The sequence below is a fragment of the Myxine glutinosa genome, chromosome 3, assembly GCF_964187855.1.
Source record: "Myxine glutinosa chromosome 3, kmMyxGlut1.1, whole genome shotgun sequence".
Taxonomy (NCBI): Eukaryota; Metazoa; Chordata; class Myxini; order Myxiniformes; family Myxinidae; genus Myxine; species Myxine glutinosa.
This window is the reverse complement of record NC_136263.1, coordinates 171,675,553-171,703,457: the sequence shown is the minus strand read 5'-3', so window position 1 is coordinate 171,703,457 and position 27,905 is coordinate 171,675,553. Positions and strand designations below refer to the sequence as shown.

At 52.1% G+C, this 27,905-nt stretch overlaps 1 protein-coding gene across 1 annotated transcript in view; it reads left to right on the top strand.

Moving 5' to 3' along the window:
- LOC137423055 (cytochrome P450 7B1) overlaps positions 1-27,905 on the top strand; it is a 177,137-nt gene that overhangs the window by 32,171 nt on the left and 117,061 nt on the right. The window contains exon 2 of the mRNA XM_078774738.1: positions 2,932-3,068. Coding sequence (XP_078630864.1) covers positions 2,932-3,068 — 137 coding nt within the window. The remainder of the gene's footprint in view (positions 1-2,931; positions 3,069-27,905) is intronic.

Genomic DNA, 27,905 nt, shown 5'->3' with positions numbered 1-27,905 from the left:
CAGTGGGGTTGCATCAAAAGTGGGTACGAGTAAACCGGTCATCACTGCCAGCAGTTTTAAAGTGGCAGTTCTAGTTTAGTTTGTTTTGTTTCTTTGTTAACAAGCAAAGAAATAAATAGGGATAAAATCCTAATGATTTTCTTTCCTGTTCTGTTCCTAATTATCCATATGTAAAACTAAGCTATTGAGATATTTTGAAGTCACACTGGAACCTAATGGGACTGGTAAACAGGCGTGGATCTCCGAACTTGGCCCATTTTCTGGGTAAGTTACCAATTTTCATCCCCCCAAAAATAGGCAATTAAAGTAAAAACACCCCTCAGAATGCACCACAGAACACCTAGAAATCAAAAAAATTCTAGGGGGACATGTCCCCAGTCCCCCCTAGCTATGTGCACCTTTGGTGCACCTTGGTCAGTCTTCAGTCTGGCGAAGGTGGTATGGGGACATGGTGGGCAATCCGTTGGGGGGTCTGACAGGGAAAAAGGTTAAGAACCCCTCTACTAAGGATTCATAATCACGACAAGAGTAGTGAATCACGGCGGTAAAAAATAAACATTCTCAGTTGTACGTTGTAGATTTTGTGAGGAAGAAGATGCCTACAGGCCGTTAATAATTAAGGTAAAGGTACAGCTTGTAAAAAGCGAGAAGAAGAAGAATGTCACCAAAAATATGTGAGGATGAAGAAGAAAATAGGAATTACAGTAAGAAATTGCCAGTTTTGTAATAGTAATCCATGTAGGAAGTAAGAGTTGAAGAAACGGAAGATAAGTTCTACTTGATCCTGAAGAAGGGAAATTCAGGAAACTCTTGATAGGTTTGTTTCTGTTTTGAGATTTGGTATTCTTCTTCATTTTGTGTTCGCCTCCTGGTGGTCTATAAAGTACCTTTTATTCCCGTTTGTGACATGCATTAACTAAGTTTTGTTTAACACCAAACCAACACTTACTTTCGTGTTTTGGGTTATGACTATTATTATAACTATTACTATTGCTATTAGTATTGTTGCGGATCCCAGGTTTGTCGACTTACTAAGGGGAGTTTATTACCCCGCTGCCCCTCAAACTCCGGGTCCACGCAGGCCGCCGACCGCGACTAAACTCATGATCGACGGATTGCTAAGCAATTTCAACCGCCAATCTTCCAACCACGCGCCGAAGCGTTTGCTGGGCAAAGATTCCCAAATACCTTCAAGAAACGCAGCCGATGAAACCGGGGGTTAAACCTTCGCTTCCCACACTTCATTGCATGCCGAGCGGATTTGCATGGTGTGGAAAGCGGCGTTACCTGACGTGATTTATGGACCTGATTCTAGCCAATTCGGTCTCGGACGATGCTAGGCCAATGGAGAAAAGACGTAACCGAACAGACTTGAAAGTAACAACAACATGTACAGCCTTTTATTGAGAAGGCACAGAGAAAAAGAGATGAAGATGAAACCTTATCAATTCCTTACCTAATTAAACCCAACAGGCGCCTTCACACACTCACACACGGGGAATCACACAGACTGGTTAATTCATGTACCGGGTAACGTGCTGGGATTGACTCGAGGGTGGCCGCTTGGTGTGCGCAGTACGCAGTTCGATCCGGACGTGCAGCCTGGGTGAAGTAAGGTCCAAAAGACGAACCGCCGCCTTGAAGTCAGCACAAACGTCAGGTTGAAGCGCAGGTTGGACGAGTTTCAGCTCGGATGAATTGCTGCCCAGGAAAGATGAACCAGCACTTCGGGTAGCCAGCTTCGAGCAGAATCGTGGGAGAAGTCAACACCAAGAGATCGAGTTCGCTTGCAGGTCAGAGAAGGCGGCCGGATCAGAGCGAGATCAACACTTGCAGGTCGGTGAAGAGACAAAGGGCGTCGGCGAAACGAGAGGAGCGTTGGCGAAGCAAGAGAGGGAAAATGCGATGGGTGGGAGTTTTTATCAGACCCGAAAAGCTTCCAGAATGTTCCACAGCCTCCCATTGGCTGAGGTTGGTCACGTGCATGCATTCAATCCTTCCTCCCCCAGGAAGGTTTCATTCCGCCTTCCCTCTTTCATTCGGGGAGGCTTCACAACCCATTGGTTGCTTGCTGGTGACGTGTCCTTTGCCGTTTGTTGGTCACATGGCCTGTGCTTTTGGCCACGCCTTCCTGCACATTAAAATGTCTTACCTCAACCACACGGAGGTTTGAAATCCTGCCTAAATCAACACATATTTGGTCTCGATTATTACACAATGGAAATGGGGCTAATCTTTACATTCAATAAGAAATAACTAACCACTGCAGGCTACATGTTGTCGTGCAATTTACTATAGGGGGTTTGCCCTTATGGCAAAACCGCAACAGTATTATTATTAGTCCACTACAGGTTTCACCGGAGGGGACGACAGGATTACTGTCTGTTCGCTCGCTTGTCACGTATGTTTTCTGTGTATTTAATTTTTTAAATTATTCATCTCCGGGGTCCAAAGGAAGGGACCGCCCCAGGTGCCAAATACTCCAGGTACGCCCCTGGGTAAGTGAACTATGTTTTGAGGTTTACATTTTAAATAAAGTTGAATGTGGGATGTTGTGAAATTAACATCAATCACAGCAATCCTTAAACTTGTATTACATTTAAGGAACAACTGATACTGTAAAGCTTTAAGTGTTTCTTTATGAGCTGGCATCATCCTTCCATGCACAATTTCAATGAACCTGCCATATCTAATGAGTAAACAGAGCGGCTGATGATTCAGGGGTGAATTTGTTTAGAACACCCTTGTCCAAGTCCAGTGAAAGGCATGTTTCTCTACTACATGTTCTGCTCTTATTCAATGCAACACACTTGACCCTTGACCCCTATCTTTTCCCCTCCAACCTCCGACTGCCAATATGTACCTCCACTCAGTTCACCCCTCCATCTGCCCTCCTCTCTCACCCTGTTCAACAAATGTTTCCATTTTCAGACGAACCGGGGAACCTCCACTCGAGGCGGGCTGGATCCCGTATATCGGCAAGGGACTGGAATTTGCTCGAAACCCACACGAGTTCCTCCTTAAACTACAAAGGAAACATGGCAATATCTTCTCAGTCTACCTCGTAGGTCAGTATTTGGGTTAATGTGTGTGGAAAGCAAAATGTGCTGAGTTTAGCAATCTGCATCCTGATTGTGTCTGAGTGTGGAATATGGCCTTGTGATTGCTTATCGACTTATGCTTCTGGTCCACATTCACCTCCTTCAGTGTACAAAGTGCTATAATTACATATGTGTGAAATTTTTGAACCCATTCATCATGAGAAGACCAAAATTACTGCTCACCCTAATTGTAATCACATACATAAAATTGGATATCTGACCATTATCAAAATCAGAACTGAATCCCAATTCACAAGTAACTCCCACACAATGTGATGACTGAGTTGAGATTCGTCAAAATATCTACACAAAATATATACAGTCATGTGAAAAAGTAAGTACACCCCATGTAAAGTTTTGACTTTTTCAACATAAGTTGAAGTGCATAAGTTGTACTTCAAGAGAATTTTGAAAGAAGAAGAAGATTTATTGCGAAATGGACCCAGCCCGGCCGAGGCGGCATCGACCGCCCTCGCCACCTCGCCGATAACCTTCCCGGGCCCGTCCGGACATTTTTTATTTTGGTGAGGTGGCGAGGTGGCATTCAGGAGATTCACCGTTCTATCTTTCACCGTTCAGGAGATTAGCGCGTGCAGACAAACAAAGAAACAAAAACCTTCTTTTATATATATAATAATAATAATAATATATTGTGGGAGCTGTGCTCGCATGATAAAGCCAGACAAAATGGACGACACAGGAACGAAGTTTCACCGAGCTATTTATTTAGCTCAAAACCAAAGAACTCAAAAGCACACTGAATCCGTCCCTCGAACGGGCGGCAATTTATATCGCAAACTGAACACACAAAAGCCACGCCTCTCAGGCGGGGCGTGGTATGCAAAAGAGGTAAGTCACGCCTCTTGACGGGGCGTGGTATGCAAGGCAAGCGTTCGTCCGAGAAAGGCAAGTCTGGACACGCCCGGGCGAGTCCGGACACGTGACCGCTCGCCGGTTGCGTCATCGGCCGGTGCACGGTAATTGTGTCATGCTTCCGGTAACCGCTACATGGGCCCCCCCCCCCCCCCCCCCAGAATTAACCTGCACTGGGAGAGTCACTTTGAGGGGGGTCCTGATGACCCGGCCGAAACGACCCCTGGCGATTCGTGTGGGGTGGTAGGTGGCGTGGCGGTGGATGGTCGGGCGGGGGGCTTGGTTAATGGGGGACGGCCCCGTCGTGGAGGAAGGACCGACCGTGGTGGTTGGTCGAGGTCCAAATGGGCCGGCTTGAGGCGGTCCACGGAGATGCGGTCCGGCTTGCCGCCGATGTCGACGATGAATGACTTGTCGTCCCTCTTCAGGACCCGGAAAGGTCCATCGTACGGCGGCCGGAGAGGTCCCCGGTGTGCGTCGTGCCAGATAAAAACGTACTCCGCAGTGCGAAATGCTGGGGGGACGTGGGGTTTGGGGCAGCCGTGGTGGGACGTGGGCACGGGGGCAAATCTCCTGGCGGCCTCCTGGAGGTCCGAGTGTTGGTGAGCCGCGGACCCGGGGCCGGTGGCGTCCGGGATGAATTCGCCCGGCACGCGCAGTGGCTGGCCGAAGACCAGCTCGGCGGTGGAAGCCTGGAGGTCCTCTTTAGGGGCCGTTCGGAGGCCCAATAGGACCCACTGGAGCCTGTCGGCCGAACCGTCGTCCTGGAGGCTGGCTCTGAGAGCAGCCTTCATCGAGCGGTAGAACTGCTCGCACAAGCCATTGGCTTGGGGGTGGTAGGCCATGGTGTGGTGAAGCTTCACCCCCAAGGCCTGGCCGACCGTGCCCCAAAGCTCGGAGGTGAATTGCGGGCCTCTGTCGGAGGAGATGTCCGAGGGCATGCCAAAACGGGCAATCCAAGTGCCAACGAAGGCCTGCGCCATGTCGGCGGATGTTGTTGATGCCAGCGGGACGGCCTACGGCCACCTGGTGGTCATGTCCACCATCGTGAGGAGGTGGGTGAAGCCCCGCGAGGAGGGAAGGGGTCCCACCAGGTCCACATTGACGTGGTCGAAGCGCCGCGCGGGCACGTCGAATGGTGCCAACAGGGCCTGGGTGTGGCGGTGGACCTTTGCGCGCTGGCAGGCGACACAGGCATTGGCCCAGTCGCGGACGTCCTTACGGAGCCCGTGCCAGGCGAACTTTGCTGCCACGAGCTTCTGTGATGCTTTCCGGCCCGGGTGGGAAAGGCCATGGAGGGCGTCAAAAATGTGCCGCTGCCATCCGTTGGGCACGATGGGGCGAGGTTGGCCCAGGGAAACGTCACACAGGAGAACTGTGCCTGTGTCCTCGAAGGGGACGTCGGCCAACTGCAGGCTTGTGACCGCTGTCCGGAGGGCTTGCACCGCGGGGTCGGCGGTCTGGTCGGCCACCATGCGGGCGAAGTACACACCCAGGTGGACGGCGTTCGCCCCGGATCGGGAGAGGCAATCGGCCACAGCATTGTCCTTGCCCGCGACGTGCCGGATGTCCGTCGTAAATTCGGACACGGCGGAGAGGTGGCGCTGCTGGCGGGCCGACCACGGCTCCGTAACCTTGGCCATAGCGAAGACCAAGGGTTTGGTCCACAAACGCAGTGAACGGGCGGCCTTCCAAAAGATGGCGGAAATGGCGAACAGCCAGGTAAAGGCAGAGGAGCTTGCGGTCGAAAGCACTATACTTGCGCTCGTTATGGCGAAGCTGCCGGCTGAAGAAGGCCAGCGGTTGCCAAGCCCCGTTCACCCACTGTTCATGCACGGCGCCCACCACGTAGTCGGAAGCGTCCGTGGTGAGGGCGATGGGTGCGTCGAGCGCCGGGTGCGCCAGCATGGTCACGTTGGCGAGGGCCAGCTTAGCGCCCGTGAATGCCGCATCTATCTCTGTGGTCCAGGCGACGTCGTGCTTGGCCGGCTTGCCCCGGAGGGCGTCGTACAGGGGGCGCATGAGTTGGGCAGCGCGAGGCACGAACCGGTGGTAGAAATTTACCATCCCCAAAAATTCCTGGAGGGCCTTGATGGAGCGGTGGCGCAGGAAACTTGTGACTGCCTCCACCTTCGTAGGCAGCGGGACGGCCCCGCGCTTCGTGATGCGGTGTCCCAGGAATTCGACGGCCGTTACGCCAAACTGGCATTTCGCCGGGTTGATGATGAGGCCGTGCTGGCCGAGGCGCTCGAAAAGCATGTGCAGGTGGACGAGGTTCTCCGCCCGGGAAGTGCTGGCGATGAGAATGTCATCCAGGTAGACGAACAGAAAGGTGAGATCGCGCAGCACACTGTCCATCAGCCGCTGGAAGGCCTGGGCCGCGTTCTTAAGGCCGAACGGCATTCGGAGGAACTCGATGAGGCCAAAAGGTGTAATTACAGCCGTCTTCGGAACGTCGGCCGGCCGGACAGGTACCTGGTGGTAGCCCCGAATAAGGTCGACCTTTGAGAAGATCACTCGCCCCGCCAAACGGGTGGAAAAGTCCTGTATGTGTGGTATCAGGTACCGGTCGGGGGTGGTGGCGTCGTTGAGGCGGCGGTAATCGCCGCATGGTCGCCATCCGCCACCCAGTTTGGGCACGATGTGCAGGGGCGAGGCCCACACGCTATTTGAGCGTCGCACAATGCCCAATCGCTCCAGCGCATCGAATTACGCCTTCGCCACGGCGAGTTTGGCCGGGTCGAGGCGGCGAGCCCTGGCGTAGACCGGTGGACCTGTCGTCCGGATGTGGTGTTCGACGCCGTGCTTGACGGCGATGGCCGAAAACGTCGGCTGCGTGAGGGCGGAAAACTCGGCGAGTAGGCGGGTGAAATCGTCCATGGCCGGGAGCAAGTGAGCGAGCTGAAGGTCTCCGCGTTGATGAGCCGACGCCGTTTGACGTCGACCAAAAGCCCATGTGCACAAAGAAAATGTGCACCCAGCAAGGCCATGGGCACGTTCGCCGTGATGAAGTCCCACCTGAAGCGCTGGCCCCCGAAGCAGAATGCGACGCTGCGCGAACCGAAAATGCGGATGGAGGAGCTGTTTGCCCCGACCAAGGCGGGGCCGCACAGCGCGGTCTGTTTGTCCTGCACCGAGGCGGGTATCACGCTCAGCTGAGTGCCAGTGTCACACAAAAAACGCCGCCCGGACTCCGTGTCCGTGATAAACAGAAGGCTGCCTGAATGGCCGACACTCATGGCAGGCAGCGAGTGCCAGCCTGGTCGTTTCCCGACCTGCCGAAAGTGCACGGTGGGCGGCACGTTCTGGCCTTCTGCCCGAACCTGGCATGGTAATAGCACATGGTCCGCTCTGGTGGAGGCTCAGGCGGTCGCGTCGGGTTCGGTCAACGGGGCGTCATGGCGGCCGCTGCCGTCAGTGGCGCGGACTCGGCCGGTGGAGGCGCCGGTCATGGCGCGGGCGTTGCCTCGGTCGGCCCAGGGTCCCAGGCGGCCGCTCCGACCTATCGCCTGGCCGAGAAAAATTTATCGGCCTCCTTCGCCAGGGCGCGAGGGTCAGTGATGGGCGAATCAGCCAAAGCTAACCGTAGCTGCCCGGGTAGCCGTTGGAGGAACAGCTCGCGGAAGAGGAAGTCCGGGCTGCGGTCACCGAGAAGAGCAAGCATGTGGTCCATGCTTTCGGATGGACGGGCCTCGCCCAGCTCCGGGAGGTGTAGTAGTTGTCGCGCGCGTTCTGTCTCGAGTCCAAACGCACCGAGGAGTAGGCCTTTGAGCGCGCCGTATGTGTCGGCGTTCGGCGGGTTCTGTAGGAAGCTCAGGACCCGGGCAGCGGTGGAGGCGGTGAGCGCGGAAACCACATGATGGTAGCGCGTCGTGTCCTCCATAATTTTCCGCAGGGCGAATTGAGAATCCGTTTGAGCAAACCAAATGGCCGTGTGCGACTCCCAGAAGCCCGGGAGCTTCAAAGCTACAGCTGACTCCATCGCCGTGTTCTTAGAAAGGGGTCACCAATTGTGGGAGCTGTGCTCGCACGATAAAGCCAGACAAAATGGACGACACAGGAAAGAAGTTTCACCGAGCTATTTATTTAGCTCAAAACCAAAGAACTCTGAACCAAAACCAAAGAACGGTTCTTCTGATCATGTGCTTGTCAAAGTGGACATCTCTCTGGCCATTCTCAGAGAGCCTCCTCAGCGTCGACGAGTCTGGCATTTCACTCAGGCCGACTGGGACGGTCTTCAAGCAGCCATCAATCGTCTGGATTGGTCTCCCATCTCCACTGCCTCTGACATCAATTCTTCCTGGGAATTCTTCCAAAGCAAACTGATCTCTCTCATGCACAGATTTATCCCATCTCGCCTTCAATTGTCTTACCCTTCCTCCCGTCCATGGTACACTGAATCTTGTGGTGAGGCAGTTGCCCTGAAACAACTTGCCTTTGCCTCTTGGAAGGCTAATCCAACTGAAGGAAATCTCAGTTCCTTCCACCAAGCTCGGAACAAGTGTGTGTCTACCCTCAGGAGTGCCAGGAAGCACTATCTCTCCTCACTCAAGAATGAACTCTCAAACCTGTCTCCTTCCTCCAAATCCTGGTGGCGTCTGGTCAAATCCGTTTCTGGTGTTTGTTCCCCCTCCATCCCCTCCCTTACCTCAAATGGCCACACAGTTGACATCGCATGTGACAAAGCCGAATGCCTCAACTCTGTGTTCGCCTCGAAATCCTTAGTCCCAAACCCATCTCTCTCTGTTCCCACCTTTCCCAGTCGAACCCAAATGCTCCTGGACTCTGTGTCCTTCTCTCCTGACAAGGTGGAGGAGTTTTTGTCAAACCTCGACTCTGATTCTGCAACTGGACCAGACGGCATCAGCCCACGGGTCCTAAAATCCTGCTCTGCCGCTCTATCTCACCCTCTCTCTGTTCTTTTCACCCTATCTTTTGCTCAAGGTCATCTGCCAGCATCCTGGAAATCAGCTAACATTACCGCTTTACACAAAAAAGGTGCAAAAACAGATCCTTGCAACTACAGACCAATCAGCCTGTTCCCAATTATCAGCAAAGTCATGGAATCCATCATTGCTTCGGATATGAAATCTTTCCTCTTCTCCAATGGCTTGATCTCTGATCATCAATTTGGTTTCAGACCAGGTCACTCTACTCTGGACATGCTGCTTCTGCTGTCTCAACAATGGATGGAGGTCCTGAATGCCAAACAGGAAATCAGAGCTGTCTCCCTTGACATATCAAGGGCCTTTGATACGGTCTGGCACCCAGCTCTGCTCACCAAACTCTCCTCCTATGGTATCCATGGAAATCTCCATGCATGGCTTGCGGACTTCCTCTCTGGTCGTAGTCAACGTGTGGCCCTGAATGGATTTCTCTCATCTCCCCTTCCTGTTCAGGCTGGAGTTCCCCAAGGAAGTGTGCTGGGCCCTGTGCTTTTTCTGGTCTTTATCAATGATCTCTCTGACTCTCTGGAAAATCCTCTCTATCTCTTTGCTGATGACTCCACTCTCTGCCGCTCCATTCCTCTTCCCTCAGATAGGCAGTCTGCAGCCTCCTCACTCTCTGAAGACCTGGACAAAATCACAGACTGGTCAAACAAGTGGAACATGTCTTTCAATCCTGCCAAATCTCACTCTCTTACTATGTCTCTCCGAAAAGATCGACTGGACAACCCTCCCATCTACTTTCTCAACAATCCTCTCCAAGAAGTTCTGTCACTCAAGCTTTTGGGTCTCACTATCTGCCATGATCTTTCTTGGGAAAACCACATTTCCAAGCTGGCCTCCAAAGCCAGTCGCCGACTGGGCATCCTCCGTCGTGCGAAGTCCTTCCTCGGCACACCTGAGCTCCTCACCACATACAAGGCTTTCATCCGCAGCTCAATGGAATACTGTTCTCCCCTATGGGCTGGTGCTCCTGCCTCACACCTGGCTCGGCTTCACGCTGTTGAATCCAAAGCTTTCAAAATCATTGGAATCTCCCGCGATGAAGCTATCTCTGAGGGCCTTTCACTCACTCACCGCAGGCAGGTCGGTGGTCTTTCTGTCTTCTACCGACTCCTCTCCGGCCTTGCTCCCCCAGCTCTCTCCGTGCTCTGTCCCCCAAATATTCCTACAGGTCGCACAAGATCTGCCAGCAACCCTCTGATGGTTAAACTGCCGAAATCTCGGCTCTCTGCTCACCTTCACTCTTTCATTCCTCTTTTCTCCCGCCTGTGGAACAAACTCCCACACTCCCTTCAATCCCTCTCCTCCCTCCAGGTCTTTAAAACAGCTGTTCACCACCATCTCTTATCTTCCCCCATCCATAACCTTGATCTTTTCTACCCCCACTAATTCACCCCAGATCCACCTTATTTGAAATTCCAACTTATTTCCTGGAAATCCTGGCAGTGTCCATATGTTTATACCTCTCCCACCCCCCCCCCCCCCTTCACATGCCTCCCCCCCTTCACATGCCTCCCCCCTTCACATGCCTCCCCCCCAAAGCCCTCTCCCTCCCACAGATCTCTCGATGTCTCCATGTCTCTCGGTCCCTGCTCTCAAATGTTGTGTTTGTGTCCTTCCCCCTCTCTCCCCATCTTGTCTACCGCTCCCGATGTTATTTGTTTTATGTGTCTGTTTGTCTTTCTGTGTGATTAATTTTCGCTCTTTCACGAGCCTCGATCTTGTATACAAAAAAAAAAAAAAAAAAAAAAAAAAAAAAAACTCAAAAGCACACTGAATCCGCCCCTCAAACGGGCGGCAATTTATATCGCAAACTGAACACACAAAAGCCACGCCACGCCACGTATGCGAAATAGGTAAGTCACGCCTCTTGACGGGGCGTGGTATGCAGGGCAAGTGTTCACCCGAGAAATTCAAGTCTTGACACGCCCGGGCGAGTCCGGACACGTGACCGCTTGCCGGTTGCGTCATCGGCCGGTGCACGGGAATTGATTCATGCTTCCGGTAACCGCTACAATATAATATAAGAAGAAGATAGATAGACAGAAGAAGCAGATATATAGATAAGAAGATATGATATATATAAACATATATTTTATAAAAGGAGCCGTACGTATGTAAAATTCTGAGGAGATTACGGCTGGCTCAATAGCGCAGTGGGCTGTTGACGCGTAATCAATAGAGGTCCGTGGTTCGAGTCCTGTATCGAGTCAAAAAATTTCACACTCAGCCCCTCCCAAGAATTTGATTCCTGTTTATAAAAATTGAGTTAATCTTCAATGCACTTCTGCATATACACACATACATACCCATATATATACTTACGCCAACATTCAGGGTCTGCCCAGCAGGCACGTCAGACATCGGCCATGATAAAGCTCGCAGTGTTAAGTGTGTAAAATTCTGAGGAGATTACGGCTGGCTCAATAGCGCAGTGGGCTGTTGACGCATAATCAATGGAGGTCCGTGGTTCGAGTCCCGTATTGAGTCAGAATTTTTCACACTTAGCCCCTCGTAGGAATTTGATTGCTATTTATATAAATTTAAAAAATGTATATACGAGGTGTGTTCAAAAAGTATCCGACCTTTGTTCATAAAAAATACTCGTATCCAGATACAACAAACTTACACTAATCTCCTTCAAAGTAGTCCCCTTGGGCTGCCACACACTTCTCCCAACGGTTCTGCCACTGTCGGAAGCAGCGCTGGAACGCCTCTTTTGGGATGGCGCGCAGCTGGTCCGTCGCATTCCGCATGATGTCTTCTCTGGACTGAAATCTGGTCCCTTTCAGGGGCATTTTCAGCTTGGAGAAAAGCCAGAAGTCACACGGAGCCATGTCGGGAGATTCGGGAGCCTGGCGAAGCACAGGTGTGTTGTGTTTGGCCAAGAAACTCTGTATCAAATGTGAAGAATGGGCGGGTGCGTTATCGTGATGGAGCTGCCAATTGCCCGCTGCCCACAGGTCCGGCCGTTTGCGTCGCACAGTGCCACGAAGGCGACGCAGAACCTCTTGGTAATACTCCTTGGTGATGGTTGTGCCGTGTGGTGCGTACTCGTGATGAACCACGCCACTGGAGTCGAAGAAGATGGTCAGCATGACTTTGACATTGCTGCGGACCTGCCTTTCTTTTTTTGGCCTCGGAGATGTTGGATGCTTCCATTGTGATGACTGCAACTTGGTTTCTGGGTCGTACCCATAAACCCAGGACTCATCGCCAGTGATCACTGTGTTGAGGAAGCTGGGATCGCTGTTCACAGTCTCCAGCATGTCATGTGCGATCTCCAAACGGAGTTGCTTCTGCTCAATCGTTAGCAGCTTTGGTACGAATTTCGCTGAGATTCTCCTGAAGCCCAAATCCTCCTTCATAATGGAATGAATGGATCCAATGCTGACGCCCACCTCGTCTGCAAGTTCTCTGATCGTGATTCGACGATCCTGCATCACCAGTGTCCTCAATTGGTCAATGACGATCTCATTTCGGGATGTTGAGGGCCTACCCGAACGTGCTTCACTCTCCACTGATGTGCGGCCATCTTTGAAGCGGTTGTACCACTCCTTTATCTGTGTGGTGCTCATTGCTTCGTCCCCGAAGGCCTGTTGAATCTTGCGAATCGTTACCACTTGGGAATCGCCAAGCTTTACACAAAATTTGATGCAGTAGCGTTGTTCAAGTTTTTCCGTCATTTTGTCAAAAACGAAAATCCGACGGCACTCACTTACACTTCCTCACTCATCGGCGGTCTGCCGTCCAATGACAGCTTCTGCAGGTGGGAAAAAATTCACGCGTGCGCATTAGGATCGCCTACATACGTGCACCAATCAACGCCTCCCTAGCTTCATTTGTTTACGCACGACAAATTAAGGTCGCATACCTTTTGAACACACCTCGTATATCTATATTATAATAGGCAAAGGAGATTCTGTCTGTCTGTCTGTCTGTCTGTCCAGGGGTGTGGCTTACTCCGTTTACAGAGTAGCTCCACCCATTCTTGGAGAGGCTTCATGTAAACAAATATATTTACCATTTTATTAACTCGAATAGCTTTGAGGCCTGTTTAGTTAGGCCCGTGCTGTCTTTCTCTCTCACACAGGTTTATTTCAACTCTAATTCGATATATCATTTCATTTTTAACAGTCACTAACATAGTTTTAGACTCGGTTGAAAAAAAAAGGGAAGAGAATCCCATGAAAGTTTCCGTTTATGGAACGAAATGATTTCTCAAAGGCCTGTAAAATAAAGCCCATTCATTGAGTCACCCTCACGATTTTATCTCGAATTCACCATCTGATTTAATTTTTATCGATGGTTTTAGACTCGGTGTCAGAAATAATTGAAAACATTCATACAACATACGGGAAAATGCAGAGATATATTTTTAAAAATTGCACCACGATGAAACACGAAAATACACCACCTAAAATAACAGTCGGGGAAATTGTCGACATATATTAAAAATTCGCTTTTTCTTTTCCGTTAAGATATATTACTTTTACTTTTGATGACAGTCGTCACAAAAACGACATATATTTCTTCGTTCTTATTTCATTCAACATTATTATCCGGAAGTAAAATATGTTTCAGGAAATTACCGAGAGATATTACTTGGTTTTTTTTATTATAGTTATGTGCGCATACACTTTAAATAAGTTTATTTGAAATCTTTAATTTTCACAATGTAATTTACTTGCCATTTGTCATTTGATGATTACGAGACACCTCCTCTTGAGGATCGTGACAATCATGCGTTGTGTGGAAACTTCCATTTCCAAAATGAATGAGACGGTCGATGAAGAACGCAGACTTGAACAGGATGCAGCAAGAAAACGAATGGGACGGGCGAACGAGTCCGTGGACGAACGTGAACACAGACTCGCACAGGATACTGCTGCAACAACGATGATATGAGGAGGGTTGGAGAGGAGTTAGGGGTTGGAGAGTTAGGAGTGAGCGGTTGGAGAGTGAGGGGATAGGGGTTGGAGAGTGAGGAGCGAGGGGTTGGAGAGTGAGGAGCAAGGAGTTGGAGAGTGAGGGGCAAGGAGTTAGAGAGTGAGGAGTGAGGGGTTGGAGAGTGAGGGGCTAGGGGTTGGAGAGGAGCGAGAAAATGGAGAGGAGCGAGAACTTGGAGAGGAGTGAGGGGTTGGACATTGAGGAGTGAGGAGTTGGAGAGTGGGGAGGTAGGGGTTGGAGAGTGAGGAGGTAGGGGTTGGAGAGTGAGGAGGTAGGGGTTGGAGAGTGACGAGGTAGGGGTTGGAGAGTGAGGGTCGAGGGGTTGGAGAGGAGCGAGGGGTTGGAGAGCGAGGATTTAAGGGTTGGAGAGCGAGGAGCGAGGGGTTGGAGAGCGAGGAGCCAGGGATTGGAGAGCGAGGAGCCAGGGATTGGAGAGCGAGGAGCCAGGGGTTGGAGAGCAAGGAGCGAGGAGTTGGAGAGCAAGGAGCGAGGAGTTGGAGAGTGAGGAGCGAGGGGTTGGAGAGTGAGGAGCGAGGGGTTGGAGAGTGAGGAGCGAGGAGTTGGAGAGCGAGAAGCGAGGGGTTGGAGAGCGAGGAGCGAGGGGTTGGAGAGCGAGGAGCGAGGGGTTGGAGAGTGAGGAGCTAGGGGTTGGAGAGTGAGGAGCGAGGGGTTGGAGAGTGAGGAGCGAGGAGTTGGAGAGCAAGGGGCTAGGGGTTGGAGGGCGAGGGGCTAGGGGTTGGAGAGCGAGGAGCTAGGGGTTGGAGAGTGAGGAGCCAGGGATTGCAGAGCCAGGAGTCAGGGGTTGGAGAGCAAGGAGCTAGAGGTTGGAGAGTGAGGAGCTAGGGGTTGGTGAGCGTGGAGCTAGGGGTTGGAGAGCGAGGAGCTTGGGGTTGGAGAGCGAGGAGCTTGGGGTTGGAGAGCGAGGAGCTAGGTGTTGGAGAGCGAGGAGCTAGGTGTTGGAGAGCGAGGAGCTAGGGGTTGGAGAGCGAGGAGCTAGGGGTTGGAGAGTGAGGAGCGAGGGGTTGGAGAGTGAGGAGCGAGGAGTTGGAGAGCAAGCGCTAGGGGTTGGAGAGCGAGGAGCTAGGGGTTGGAGAGCGAGGAACTAGGGGTTGGAGAGTGAGGAGCCAGGGATTGCAGAGCCAGGAGCCAGGGGTTGGAGAGCGAGGAGCTTGGGGTTGGAGAGCGAGGAGCTTGGGGTTGGAGAGCGAGTAGCTAGATGTTGGAGAGCGAGGAGCTAGGGGTTGGAGAGCGGGGAACTAGGGGTTGGAGAGCAAAAAGCAAGGGGTTGGAGAGCGAGGAGCTAGGGGTTGGAGAGCGAGGAGCTAGGGGTTGGAGAGCGTGGAGCTAGGGGTTGGAGAGCGAGGAGCTTGGGGTTGGAGAGCGAGGAGCTTGGGGTTGGAGAGCGAGTAGCTAGGTGTTGGAGAGCGAGGAGCTAGGTGTTGGAGAGCGAGGAGCTAGGGGTTGGAGAGCGAGGAACTAGGGGTTGGAGAGCAAAAAGCAAGGGGTTGGAGAGCGAGGAGCTAGGGGTTGGAGAGTGAGGAGCGAGGGTTTGGAAAGTAAGGAGCAAGGAGTTGGAGAGTGAGGGCCGATTGGAGCAGAGTGTGCGGAGCGATTGGAGGGGAGTGTGAGGAATTGGAGAGGAGCGTGAGGGATTGGAGAGGAGTGTGAGAGATTGGAGAGGAGTGTGAGTGGTTGGAGAGGAGTGTGAGTGGTTGGAGAGGAGTGTGAGTGGTTGGAGAGGAGTGTGAGGGATTGGAGAGGAGTGTGAGGGATTGGAGAGGAGTGTGAGGGATTGGAGAGGAGTGTGAGGGATTGGAGAGGAGTGTGAGGGATTGGAGAGGAGTGTGAGGGATTGGAGAGGAGTGTGAGGGATTGGAGAGGAGTGTGAGGGATTGGAGAGGAGTGTGAGGGATTGGAGAGGAGTGTGAGGGATTGGAGAGGAGTGTGAGGGATTGGAGAGGAGTGTGAGGGATTGGAGAGGAGTGTGAGGGATTGGAGAGGAGTGTGAGGGATTGGAGAGGAGTGTGAGGGATTGGAGAGGAGTGTGAGGGATTGGAGAGGAGTGTGAGGGATTGGAGAGGAGTGTGAGGAATTGGTGAGGAGTGCGAGGAAGTATTGGAGAGGAGTGCGAGGAAGTATTGGAGAGGAGTGCGAGGAAGTATTGGAGAGGAGTGCGAGGAAGTATTGGAGAGGAGTGCGAGGAAGTATTGGAGAGGAGTGCGAGGAAGTATTGGAGAGGAGTGCGAGGAAGTATTGGAGAGGAGTGCGAGGAAGTATTGGAGAGGAGTGCGAGGAAGTATTGGAGAGGAGTGCGAGGAAGTATTGGAGAGGAGTGCGAGGAAGTATTGGAGAGGAGTGCGAGGAAGTATTGGAGAGGAGTGCGAGGAAGTATTGGAGAGGAGTGCGAGGAAGTATTGGAGAGGAGTGCGAGGAAGTATTGGAGAGGAGTGCGAGGAAGTATTGGAGAGGAGTGCGAGGAAGTATTGGAGAGGAGTGCGAGGAAGTATTGGAGAGGAGTGCGAGGAAGTATTGGAGAGGAGTGCGAGGAAGTATTGGAGAGGAGTGCGAGGAAGTATTGGAGAGGAGTGCGAGGAAGTATTGGAGAGGAGTGAGGAGGTATTGGAGGGGAGTGTGAGGAGGACTGGGATTGGAGAGGCATGAGGGTGGAGAGAGGATAGTGTCAGGTGGAGTGGAGTGAGGGGTCACATATGAGGAGTGAGGGGTTGGAGAGCGAGGAGCTACGGGTTTGAGAGCGAGGGGCTAGGGGTTGGAGAGCGAGGGGCTAGGGGTTGGAGAGTGAGGAGCTAGGGGTTGGAGAGCGAGGAGCTAGGGGTTGGATGGCGAGGGGTTGGAGAGCCAGGAGCTTGGTGTTGGAGAGTGAGGAGCAAGGGCTTGGAGAATGAGGAGCAAGGACTTGGAGAGTGAGGGCCGATTGGAGCAGAGAGTGAGGAGCGATTGGAGGGGAGTGTGAGGAATTGGAGAGGAGTGTGAGGAATTGGAGAGGAGGAGTTAGGGGTTGGAGAGCGAGGAGCTAGGGGTCCTTCCTCGGCACACCTGAGCTCCTCACCACATACAAGGCTTTCATCCGCAGCTCAATGGAATACTGTTCTCCCCTATGGGCCGGTGCTCCTGCCTCACACCTAGCTCGGCTTCACGCTGTTGAAACCAAAGCTTTCAGAATTATTGGAATCTCCCGCGATGAAGCTATCTCTGAGGGCCTTTCACTCACTCACCGCAGGCAGGTAGGTGGTCTTTCTGTCTTCTACCGACTCCTCTCCGGCCTTGCACCCCCAGCTCTCTCTGTGCTCTGTCCCCCAAATATTCCTACAGGTCGCACAAGATCTGCCAGCAACCCTCTGATGGTTAAACTGCCGAAATCTCGGCTCTCCGCTCACCTTCACTCTTTCATTCCTCTTTTCTCCCGCCTCTGGAACAAACTCCCTCACTCCCTTCAATCCCACTCCTCCCTCCAGGTCTTTAAAACAGCTGTTCACCACCATCTCTTATCTTCCCCCATCCAAAACCTTGATCTTTTCTACCCCCGCTAATTCACCCCAGATCCACCTTGTTTGAAATTCCAACTTCTTTCCTGGAAGTCCTGGCAGTGTCCATATATTTTATACCTCTCCCACTGCCCCCTTCCCACGCCCCCCCCCCCCAAAGCCCTCGCCCTCTCTCAGATCTCTCGATGTCTCCATGTCTCTCGGTCCCTGCTCTCAAATGTTGTGTTTGTGTCCTTCCCCCTCTCTCCCCATCTTGTCTACCGCTCCCTATGTTATATGTTTTATGTGTCGGTTTGTCTTTCTGTGTGATTAATGTTCGCTCTTTCACGAGCCTCGATATTGTATACAAAAAAAAAAAAAAAAAAAAAAAAAAAAAAAAAAAAAAAAAAAAAAAAAAAAAAAAAAAAAAAAAAAAAAAAAAAAAAAAAAAAAAAAAAAAAAAAAAAAAAAAAAAAAAAAAAAAAAAAACAGTGAGGGATTGGAGAGGAATATGAGGGATTGGAGAGGAGTGTGAGAGATTGGAGAGGAGTGTGAGGGATTGGAGAGGAGTGTAAGGAAGTATTGGAGAGGAGTGTGAGGAGGTATGGGAGGGGGGTGTGAGGAGGAGTGGGATTGGAGAGGCATGAGGATGGAGAGAGGAGAGTGTCAGGTGGAGAGGATTGAGCGGTCATGTGAGGGACGAGGGGTTGGAGAGTGAGGAGCGAGGGGTTGGAGAGTGAGGAGCTTGGGGTTGGAGAGCGAGTAGCTAGATGTTGGAGAGCGAGGAGCGATGGGTTGGAGAGAAAGGAGCGAGGGGTTGGAGAGCGAGGAGCTAGGTGTTGGAGAGCGAGGAGCGAGGGGTTGGAGAGCGAGGAGCGAGGGGTTGGAGAGCGAGGCGCTAGGGGTTGGAGAGCAAGGAGCGAGGGGTTGGAGAGCGAGGAGCTAGGGATTGGAGAGTGAGGAGCTAGGGGTTGGAGAGTGAGGGGCTAGGGGTTGGAGAGCGAGGGGCTAGTGGTTGGAGAGTGAGGAGTTAGGGGTTGGAGAGCGAGGAGCTAGGGGTTTGAGAGCGAGGAGCTAGGGGTTGGAGAGCGAGGAGCTAGGGGTTTGAGAGCGAGGAGCTAGGGGTTTGAGAGCGAGGAGCTAGGGGTTGGAGAGCGAGGAGCTAGGGGTTGGAGAGCGAGGAGCTAGGGGTTGGAGAGCGAGGACCCGAGGGGTTGGAGGGCGAGGGGTTGGAGAGCGAGGAGCTCGGTGCTGGAGAGTGAGGAGCAAGGGGTTGGAGAGTGAGGCGAAAGGACTTGGAGAGTGAGGGCCGATTGGAGCGGAGAGTGAGGAGCGATTGGAGGGGAGTGTGAGGAATTGGAGAGGATTGTGTTGAATTGGAGAGGAGTGTGAGGGATTGGAGAGGAGTGTGAGGGATTGGAGAGGAGTGTGAGGGATTGGAGAGGAGTGTGAGGGATTGGAGAGGAGTGTGAGGGATTGGAGAGGAGTGTGAGGGATTGGAGAGGAGTGTGAGGGATTGGAGAGGAGTGTGAGGGATTGGAGAGGAGTGTGAGGAAGTATTGGAGAGGAGTGTGAGGAAGTATTGGAGGGGAGTGTGAGGAAGTATTGGAGGGGAGTGTGAGCAGGAATGGGATTGGAGAGGCGTGAGGCTGGAGAGAGGCTAGTGTCAGGTGGAGAGGAGTGGGCTCACATGTGAGGAGCGAGGGGTTGGAGAGTGAGGTGCGAGGGTTTGGAGAGTGAGGGGCGAGGGGTTGGAGAGTGAGGAGCGAGGGGTTGGAGAGGGAGGAGTGAGGGGTTGGAGAGGGAGGAGCGAGGGGTTGGAGAGTGAGGTGCGAGGTGTTTGAGAGCAAGGAGCGAGGGGTTGGAGAGCGAGGAGCTAGGGGTTGGAGAGCGAGGAGTTAGGGGTTGAGGAGCGAGGGGTTGGAGAGCGAGGAGCTAGGGGTTGGAGAGCGAGGAGCGAGGGGCTGGAGAGCAAGGAGCTAGGGGTTGGAGAGCGAGGACCTCGGGGTTGGAGAGTGAGGAGCTAGGGGTTGGAGAGCGAGGGGCGAGGGGTTGGAGAGCGAGGAGTTAGGGGTTGGAGAGTGAGGAGCGAGGAGTTGGAGAGAGAGGGGCTAGGGGTTGGAGAGCGAGGAGCTAGGGGTTGGAGAGCGAGGAGCTAGGGGTTGGAGAGCAAGAAGCTAGGAGTTGAAGAGCGAGGGGTTGGAGAGCGAGGAGCTAGGTGTTGGGGAGTGAGGAGCAAGGGGTTGGAGCGTGAGGAGCAAGGACTTGGAGAGTGAGGGCCGATTGGAGCGGAGAGTGAGGAGCGATTGGAGGGGAGTGTGAGGAATTGGAGAGGAGTGTGAGGGATTGGATTGGAGAGGAGTGTGAGGGATTGGAGAGGAGTGTGAGGGATTGGAGAGGAGTGTGAGGGATTGGAGAGGGGGTGAGGGATTGGAGAGGAGTGTGAGGAGGTATTGGAGGGGAGTGTGAGGAGGTATTGGAGGGGAGTGTGAGGTGGAGTGGGATTGGAAAGGCCTGAGGGTAGAGAGAGGAGAGTGTCAGGTGGAGAGGAGTGAGGGGTCATGTGAGGAGCGAGGGGTTGGAGAGTGAGGGGTTGGAGAGTGAGGAGCAAGGGGTTGGAGAGCAAGGAGCGAGGGGTTGGGGAGCGAGGAGTTGGAGAGTGAGCAGCTAGGGGTTGGAGAGCGAGGAGATAGGGGTTGGAGAGCGAGGAGATAGGGGTTGGAGAGCGAGGAGCTTAGGGGTTGGAAAGTGAGGAGTGAGGGGTTGGAGAGCGAGGAGCGAGGGGTTGGAGAGCAAGGCGCTAGGGGTTGGAGAGCGAGGAGCTAGGTTTTGGAGAGCGAGGGGCGAGGAGTTGGAGAGTGAGCGGTGAGGGGTTGGAGCGTGAGGGCAGAGGGGTTGGAGAGTGAGGACCGAGGGGTTGGAGAGTGAGGGGCGAGTGGTTGGAGAGTGAGGAGCGAGGGGTTGGAGAGTGAGGAGTGAGGGGTTGGAGAGCGAGGAGCGAGGGGTTGGAGAGCGAGGAGCGAGGCGTTGGAGATCGAGGAGCTCGGGGTTGGAGATCGAGGAGCTCGGGGTTGGAGAGCGAGGAGCTAGAGGTTGGAGAGAGAGGGGCGAGGGGTTGGAGAGCGAGGAGCGAGGGGTTGGAGAGCGAGGAGATAGGGGTTGGAGAGCGAGGAGCGAGGGGTTGGAGAGCAAGGAGCGAGGGGTTGGAGAGCGAGGGGCTAGGGGTTGGAGAGCGAGGGGCTAGGGGTTGGAGAGCGAGGAGCTAGGGGTTGGAGAGCGAGGAGCTAGGGGTTTGGAGAGCGAGGAGCTAGGGTTTGGAGAGCGAGGAGCTAGGGTTTGGAGAGCTCGGGGTTGGAGAGCGAGGAGCTAGGGGTTGGAGAGCGAGGGGCTAGGGGTTGGAGAGCGAGGAGATCGGGGTTTGGAGAGCGAGGAGCTAGGGTTTGGAGAGCTAGGGGTTGGAGAGCGAGGAGCTAGGGGTTGGAGAGCAAGATTTGGAGAGCGAGGAGCTAGGGGTTGGAGGGCGAGGGGTTGGAGAGCCAGGAGCTCGGTGTTGGAGAGTGAGGGCCGATTTGAGAGGAGAGTGAGGAGCGATTGGAGAGGAGAGTGAAGAGCGATTGGAGAGGAGAGTGAGGAGCGATTGGAGAGGAGAGTGAGGAGCGATTGGAGAGGAGAGTGAGGAGCGATTGGAGAGGAGAGTGAGGAGCGATTGGAGAGGAGAGTGAGGAGCGATTGGAGAGGAGAGTGAGGAGCGATTGGAGAGGAGTGTGAGGGATTGGAGAGGCGTGTGAGGAGGTATTGGAGGGGAGTGTGAGGAGGAGTGGGATTGGAGAGGCGTGAGGGTGGAGTGAAGCGAGTGTCAGGTGGAGAGGAGCTCAGAGCTCGGGGTTGGAGAGCGAGGTATCGCCCGAACCCCTAGCTCCTCGCCCGATATATATATTATTTTATATTTTTATATATGACATATTTTTTATTTTCTGTATGAAATATGTATATATATATTATATATGTATATATATATATATATATATATATATATATATATATATATATATATATATATATGCATATAAAAACTGTGAGAAATAGTAGAACCTCCCCAGTTCGAGCAGGGCGTCTCATTTGCTCAAGACCTTTGTTTGGTCGAAAGCTTGTCGAAAATTAAAGATCGACCGTCCTGAAGCGACGTCCACATCTGATTTAATCTCCCGATTATATATATATACACATATACTGTATATTATTTTATATTTTTATATATTACATTTATTTTATTATATATATATATATATATATATTGTTACGGCTCGCGGTTTTAGATGTTATGATGGGCCGAGCGGATGGTCCAACCGCGACCATTACAGGATCCCCAATTGGCCCGACTCCCCCAACGTTGACCAGATCGCACCACAGATATTCAATCGGGAAACCTCTAAAGCGACCGAAAGAGAAGGAAAAGAGAAGAAGACAGAGTACGGAGGAAGAACAGATTTATTATACACACACAAGCAAAAAGAAGGAGCGACCAAAATTATTTACAAGCAATGGATGGAAGAAGCAGTCACACAGTGAATCGTTAACTTATCTATCTATAATTCCAGTAATCTCTGTACGTTTGTACGTCTGTACGTCTGTACGTTTGTCTGTGACCGCTGTTTCTCGACAACTACCGGTCCGATATACTTGAAACTTGCCAGGTATATTGCTGGGGACCCGAGGATGTGCCTTTTCAAGGTTTGAAATTAATCGGACAAGTACTTACCGAGCTATGGCGATTTAGCCGTTCGCCGTTCGCTTTGCCGTTGCGAATGGACCAAACCATTCATGTAAATAGAGGGGGGGGGGGTTCTGTGGTCGTTCGCTTTGGCTTTGCGAATGGACCAAACCATTCATGTAAATAGAGGGGGGGGGGGGTTCTGTGGTCGTTGCGAATGGACCAAACCATTGTTTTTTTTTTGCAGTTTTTTTTTTTTTTGCAGTTTTTTTTTTTTTGCAAGGAACGGGCACCCACGTACGGGCACGTCCTAGCTTATATATAGTACGGGCATGCCCTAGTACTATTCAATTTACTTAACCCCAGGACAACGATTAGGACAGACGACGTTCACACTTACACGGGGGATATTGCAGGCAGGTATGGCTTGAGGTGGATTGCTGGGGAGGGAGGCAGGGTCGGAGGTAGCAGCTCTCAATTCTTCGCGTTTTTGGCGGGAAAACCCTCGGCCGCGTATCCGCTGCCGATGCTGTAGACGTCACGCGCTGGCTCGGTCACACCTGTTCCTCTCCTTCTGGTGGAGCCATCTCCCTCCTCTCAGCGCGTCTCTTCAAACCTTGTTTCCTCCCCAAGTATCTCTCCTTTTTGGTTTGGAGCGTCTCTCATCTCACAGCTCACAGCTCACAGCTCACAGCTCATCTCTCAGGTCCTCTCTCATGTCATCTCTCAGGTCATCTCCCACGTCATCTGCCGAAGCAGTCCCTTCCAGTCGCTTTTATTACTCCGGGCGGAATCAAGCCGCCGGCTGCGAGGGCACGCCTACCGGGTCGCTAACCGCGGTGCTGGTTGGCTGTTAGGGCTGTCCGATTCCTCTTTTGATCATGACGACGTGCCACGCCTGTGAGTTGGCGGCTCCTACCCCCCTCTTCTCCGAGATGTGCACATGGGCAATGGCGGCTTGCGGGATTGAACACCACTCGCACCGCTTTTGAAAGGAACTTTGGAGAGCGGAGATGATTGGGGAAATTGAAAGGGCCTACTCTTATTTCGTTTGATACAATGCAGTCAATCTAGTGGGAAACACATATTTAGCCTACAGAGAATAAGGAAATAAACTATTTAAAAAGATATACCGTGGCCTGTGTGTAAGTTTCATGGAATTAACTAGGAGGACGGCTGCGACCATTATTTACATTACGAGGGTGTTACACACAACAAAACCATACTTTTCACATTCGTTACACTTTCTCCAAAATTGTTACACTTCTCCAAAACTGTTACACTTCTCAAATTCGTTACACTGCACCCTCCTTTCTTCAGGCCCCTGCTCGGGCCTACAAAACTTTAACTTAGTGTGACACGTAGGTGTAATTCCCTCTACAATTAACCTGACCCTGAGTGTGACAATCTTAAAACACAAATAAGTATGTCCCCCTGCTGCATTGCACCCTGTCTAACAGATTTGCGCCCACAGGATAACCGAATTACGGAATTGTTCGCAAACTATACATTTACGGTGGGGAGCATTATTTACAGTAACGTTATTTCTTATTTACAACGCAACCCAGGACCTGTGTTTTTTTTTCTTTTAGGGAACAAGAAAAAGAAATTCCTGTTGGGAGGGAGGAGACAGCACGCATTGCATCGATGCACCAGTACCAATACCACCAAAGCACCCAAAAGCACCACTCGGTGCACAGTCACCACGGTTCATAATAAACACAACAAAACAACTGGTGGTGGTCTTCTCTTTCTCTGCTGGGCCGATGTTCTTCCCGACGTCTTCTGGCTTCATGCGGCCTACTTTGAAATAATAAAAAGCACAACTTGTGTTCGTTTTTATTTAGGGCCTCAGGGGCCAACTAAGGGTGGGCCACCTGTTTGGCATAGGTGCCACCTTACCGAGGTCCGCAAGCAAGATTCCCTGGCCACTATGGCCGGTCTCCAACAGAGGTGCCCTGCCCCAGAACCTGGGGTCCATCAAGTGGTACTTGGCCGCAGAACAGCGGTCCATAAAGTGGTACATCAACGCAATGCATGCTGGTTCTGGGAATCTCGTGCGCACAATGGCCACCTCACGCACGCTCCCCTCAGCACCCAATGGCGCACAGGTCCTCAAGTGGGAGACAAAAGGGGGGAAGGCAAATGAGCGAGGGGTAAGGTCACAAGGGTACACGTCAATAAAGGCAATGCAGGGTGAAGTGCGTACGGAGAGCGAAGTGAGAAAAACTCGTCCCTACCGTACGTCACCCCCCCCCCTGTCACCTACACTACCCTTGCCCTTACCCCATATTTACAAGAATTTACACCTTTACAAATTCGTCACTACGTCTTGTCTTCCCCATCTTTCCCTTCTACACCAAATTCGTCTCCAATCCCTCTACTTCAAAATTTGCCATCACCAATTCATCATCAATCCTCATAAGGAGGGAGAGATGGAATTATGCACAATGTCACACCCACGTCATGATGCGTCTCACATTCCAAAACATTTGCATTAATGAAAAATAATAAAACATGGCATGGTGTGGAGTTACTTCATCCCAGGTGAGTGGATGCAGATGGTGCGAGGAGACTCCAATCCTAACTATCCTCTAAATGACCTTAACACTCTTTACACTACCCGGGGTCTTTCCCTGCCAATCCATTGGCCACTTACACTATGGGTTCTAAAAACCAAATTCCCATTGACCAAACTGTGGTGCTTCTCAATTTGGGGTCTCACTCCCCCGATTCATCTCCCGGTGCCCTCGCACAATTTCTGGGCTGCGACGTGTAGCTCTCCCAGCAGGTCTACCCACCTGCACACCTCCACCACTGTAGTTGCCACCCGAGCTTACCTAGCTCCTCACCCTAACCTAACTAACTGGGGAAAGCCCCTCCTGGCTCTGTCACCCCACTCGGTGCCCTCTGGCACTGGGCTACCCGGGTCCGTCCTCCGGATCCTCGGGCCCCATCCACAACAACTACTACCGGCTCCCAGAGCCCACCTGCGGCCTCACCTGGCTGACATCCTCACAGTGGTGGAGTGCCCAACCAACTACACACACTAACAGGCTACACGCCCAGCCATTTCCACAACACTAATGCACCCATCCAAACATCATTCTTCCACTCGCACCACAGATGCCAATATCCAACCACAATTTACCTATACTCTCTACCTAACACTTACTCTACCCGCCCCGGGTATCCGTGATGGGGGTCCACTCTTCCCCCATTCACACCTTCGCACCATCCACTCCACTCCACAATTTCCACCATACTCACTCCACGACCATCCATTCCCATACTCCATTTATTCCACACTACCATTCTCCATACCTGTTGTTGCACACCTGTGCCCTCACACCTGGTGCCACCTGCACCCTCCTTTCTTCCTGGACCATTTGGTCATCACAATACACATCACCATCAATCACTCAAACACTGCTCCATACACCTGTTCAGTTGCACACCTGTGCAATCACACCTGTTCAATTCTCAAACACACGGCATCATCTCATCTAACTACTCCCCTCTGAAACTTGCGCTTCCCAGTCGTCCCTTTAAACTATTGCGCTCCCACGTCATTATCATCCACACTAATCTACCTGCGTCCCCACTACAGGTGTCATTGTCACTAACTAACCTTAACGTTACCTAATGTCATCTTCTAGGGCCCTACACCCAATATCCTAACCCACCCGGGCTAGTTTTCACTGCCATAAACCCCATAAGCTAGTGCTCCTTTCCCCCCCCTGTGAGGGATGGTGGATTTGCAATCCCACCACATCGGGGAGGTCCTACTATCAATTTCGCTCGTCCAAATCCAACAAATCAAAAATTTGCCATTTACTGCCAATTCTACCCACTATTATAAATTTCGTATCAAATCACTACCATCATCATCCAGTCCGCTATATCCTAGCCTCGGTGCGTCATGACATCATTAAACTCGGTTCGTAAAGCCGAGCAATGAATTCGGGTGGTTTGGTCGCCTGCAGGTTGAATCCATCCGGCTTTCGGTTCAAGGGAGGTGGTTTGGTTGGACCGAGGTTCCACGCACCATCTCGGTGCGGCACCTTGCGGTCCCGGGCCCGATGGCTCAATCTCCCCCGGTCGGAACCCCGTCCCCACGAGGGGGCACCGTTCCGCTTCCTCCCACTCGCCCTTGAACCGGACCGGTCGCCTCGCCCGACAAAGCCCGGACTCGACCGTGCGGGGCGGGGCCAAGCCCGAATCGGCAACGACGCTTCGAAGAGAAGCGACGCAGCATCGACCCGCGCCGGGCCCTGCATCCAACAAAGCACGCCGCGCCCCGAGCGCTCGCATCGGCTATCCGTCGCCCTAACCGCTAACCCGGTTACCGTCGATGCTTCACTTGCATGCTCACACGCATACGCTACCCCTTTCACCCTCACAAAACCCGGCGTTCCAACGCCGTCCGTACATTCCACCAACGTACTCCCTGTTAGGGTAGCGTGGGGCAAGACGCCCCCATTAAGCAAGATTGCTGATATCTGCTCCTGTTGCAGCTATAGAGAATTAAAAGTAAATGCAAACAATAAGGACACATTAGCGCTACATTATAGCACAAGCACACCAAGATAGAAAAAAACGACAAAGAACAAGAAGTGAAAATATTATTTTTTATTTTTGGCCTCTTTGCCCCATGCCGGAGGTAAAACGCCCACCAGGTTGGGGCAAAACGCTTACTGTGGGCGTGTTGCCCCTGAGAAGTGAGCGTTTTGCCCCTTACTTCCGAATTACATAAAAAGAAGATAATACTAACGTCTGACTAGAAAAACATCGTCTCCTACATAGAGGAAATTTCACTGTAAATACAAAATGTCATGAATTGTGACTTGGTCAAATTCAAACAGTCATGGGCACATGTCAGTCCGAGACATCCGACTCGCAGTTTGGGCACAGGAACTGGGCCAGTCCTGGCATACATTGTTCATGTGCCCAATGAAGGCACAACTGGCACTGCACCCACACCTCCCTGGGTCTGGCACGGCTGTACTCCTCACAGCATATAAGACAAGGCCAGTCTTCCTCCTCACTCGAAGCCTGTCGAGCACCTTTTGTGGCCATGACTTTCCCGGGCTTTTGAACAGTTGTCAGCCCTGTCTCATCCATGTTCCACACTCTTGAAGGGGTGTAGTCTTCAGCTGTCAAACACTCCTTGAAGAGGTCAAAGAAACCCTGGACCCTGGGTTTATTGAAGCCCACAACACGCGCTATGCTGGTTGCTTGAGGCTGCCTGAGGGTGAGGTCGTGACGGGAGAGAAAGTTCTGGACCCAGTCCTTTCCTGCCATCCGGGACTCTCTGTTGAAAGGGTGGCTAATTTGAGCCTTCTCAGCAACATCAAACGCTAGACACTGCATGTCCCGCATCCTCAGACCGTACAGTCGCCTCTGCATCTCCGTTACATGTGCTTTCAGCTGCGCGTCGATCTCAGGAGGAAGGGCGTTCTTATATCTCCCAAAATTCAGCACACCAGGTGCTGCTACTTGCTGGTCTCTGTGCCTTCGTAGGGCAGGCCTACGTGCCGGAACACCAAAGTCCTTGCTGGCACGAATGAGTGAAAGTCCCTCGCTCACTGCTGCCAAGGCTGCAGACAAGTTGCTTTGGCCATAATTGCCCCTCTCTGTCTTCCTTTTGTATGTTCTCACCATCATGTATCTGTTGACAAGTGTTTAAAAATGATTCAGTCTCTAAATCATAATTTCTTTTATTCATAACTTAGCGGAATATATTCAAATGATAGTCACTTTTACTAGCATAGCAGAGAGAGAGAGAGAGAGAGACACACACAGAGAGACACAGAAAGAGAGAGAGAGAGAGAGAGAG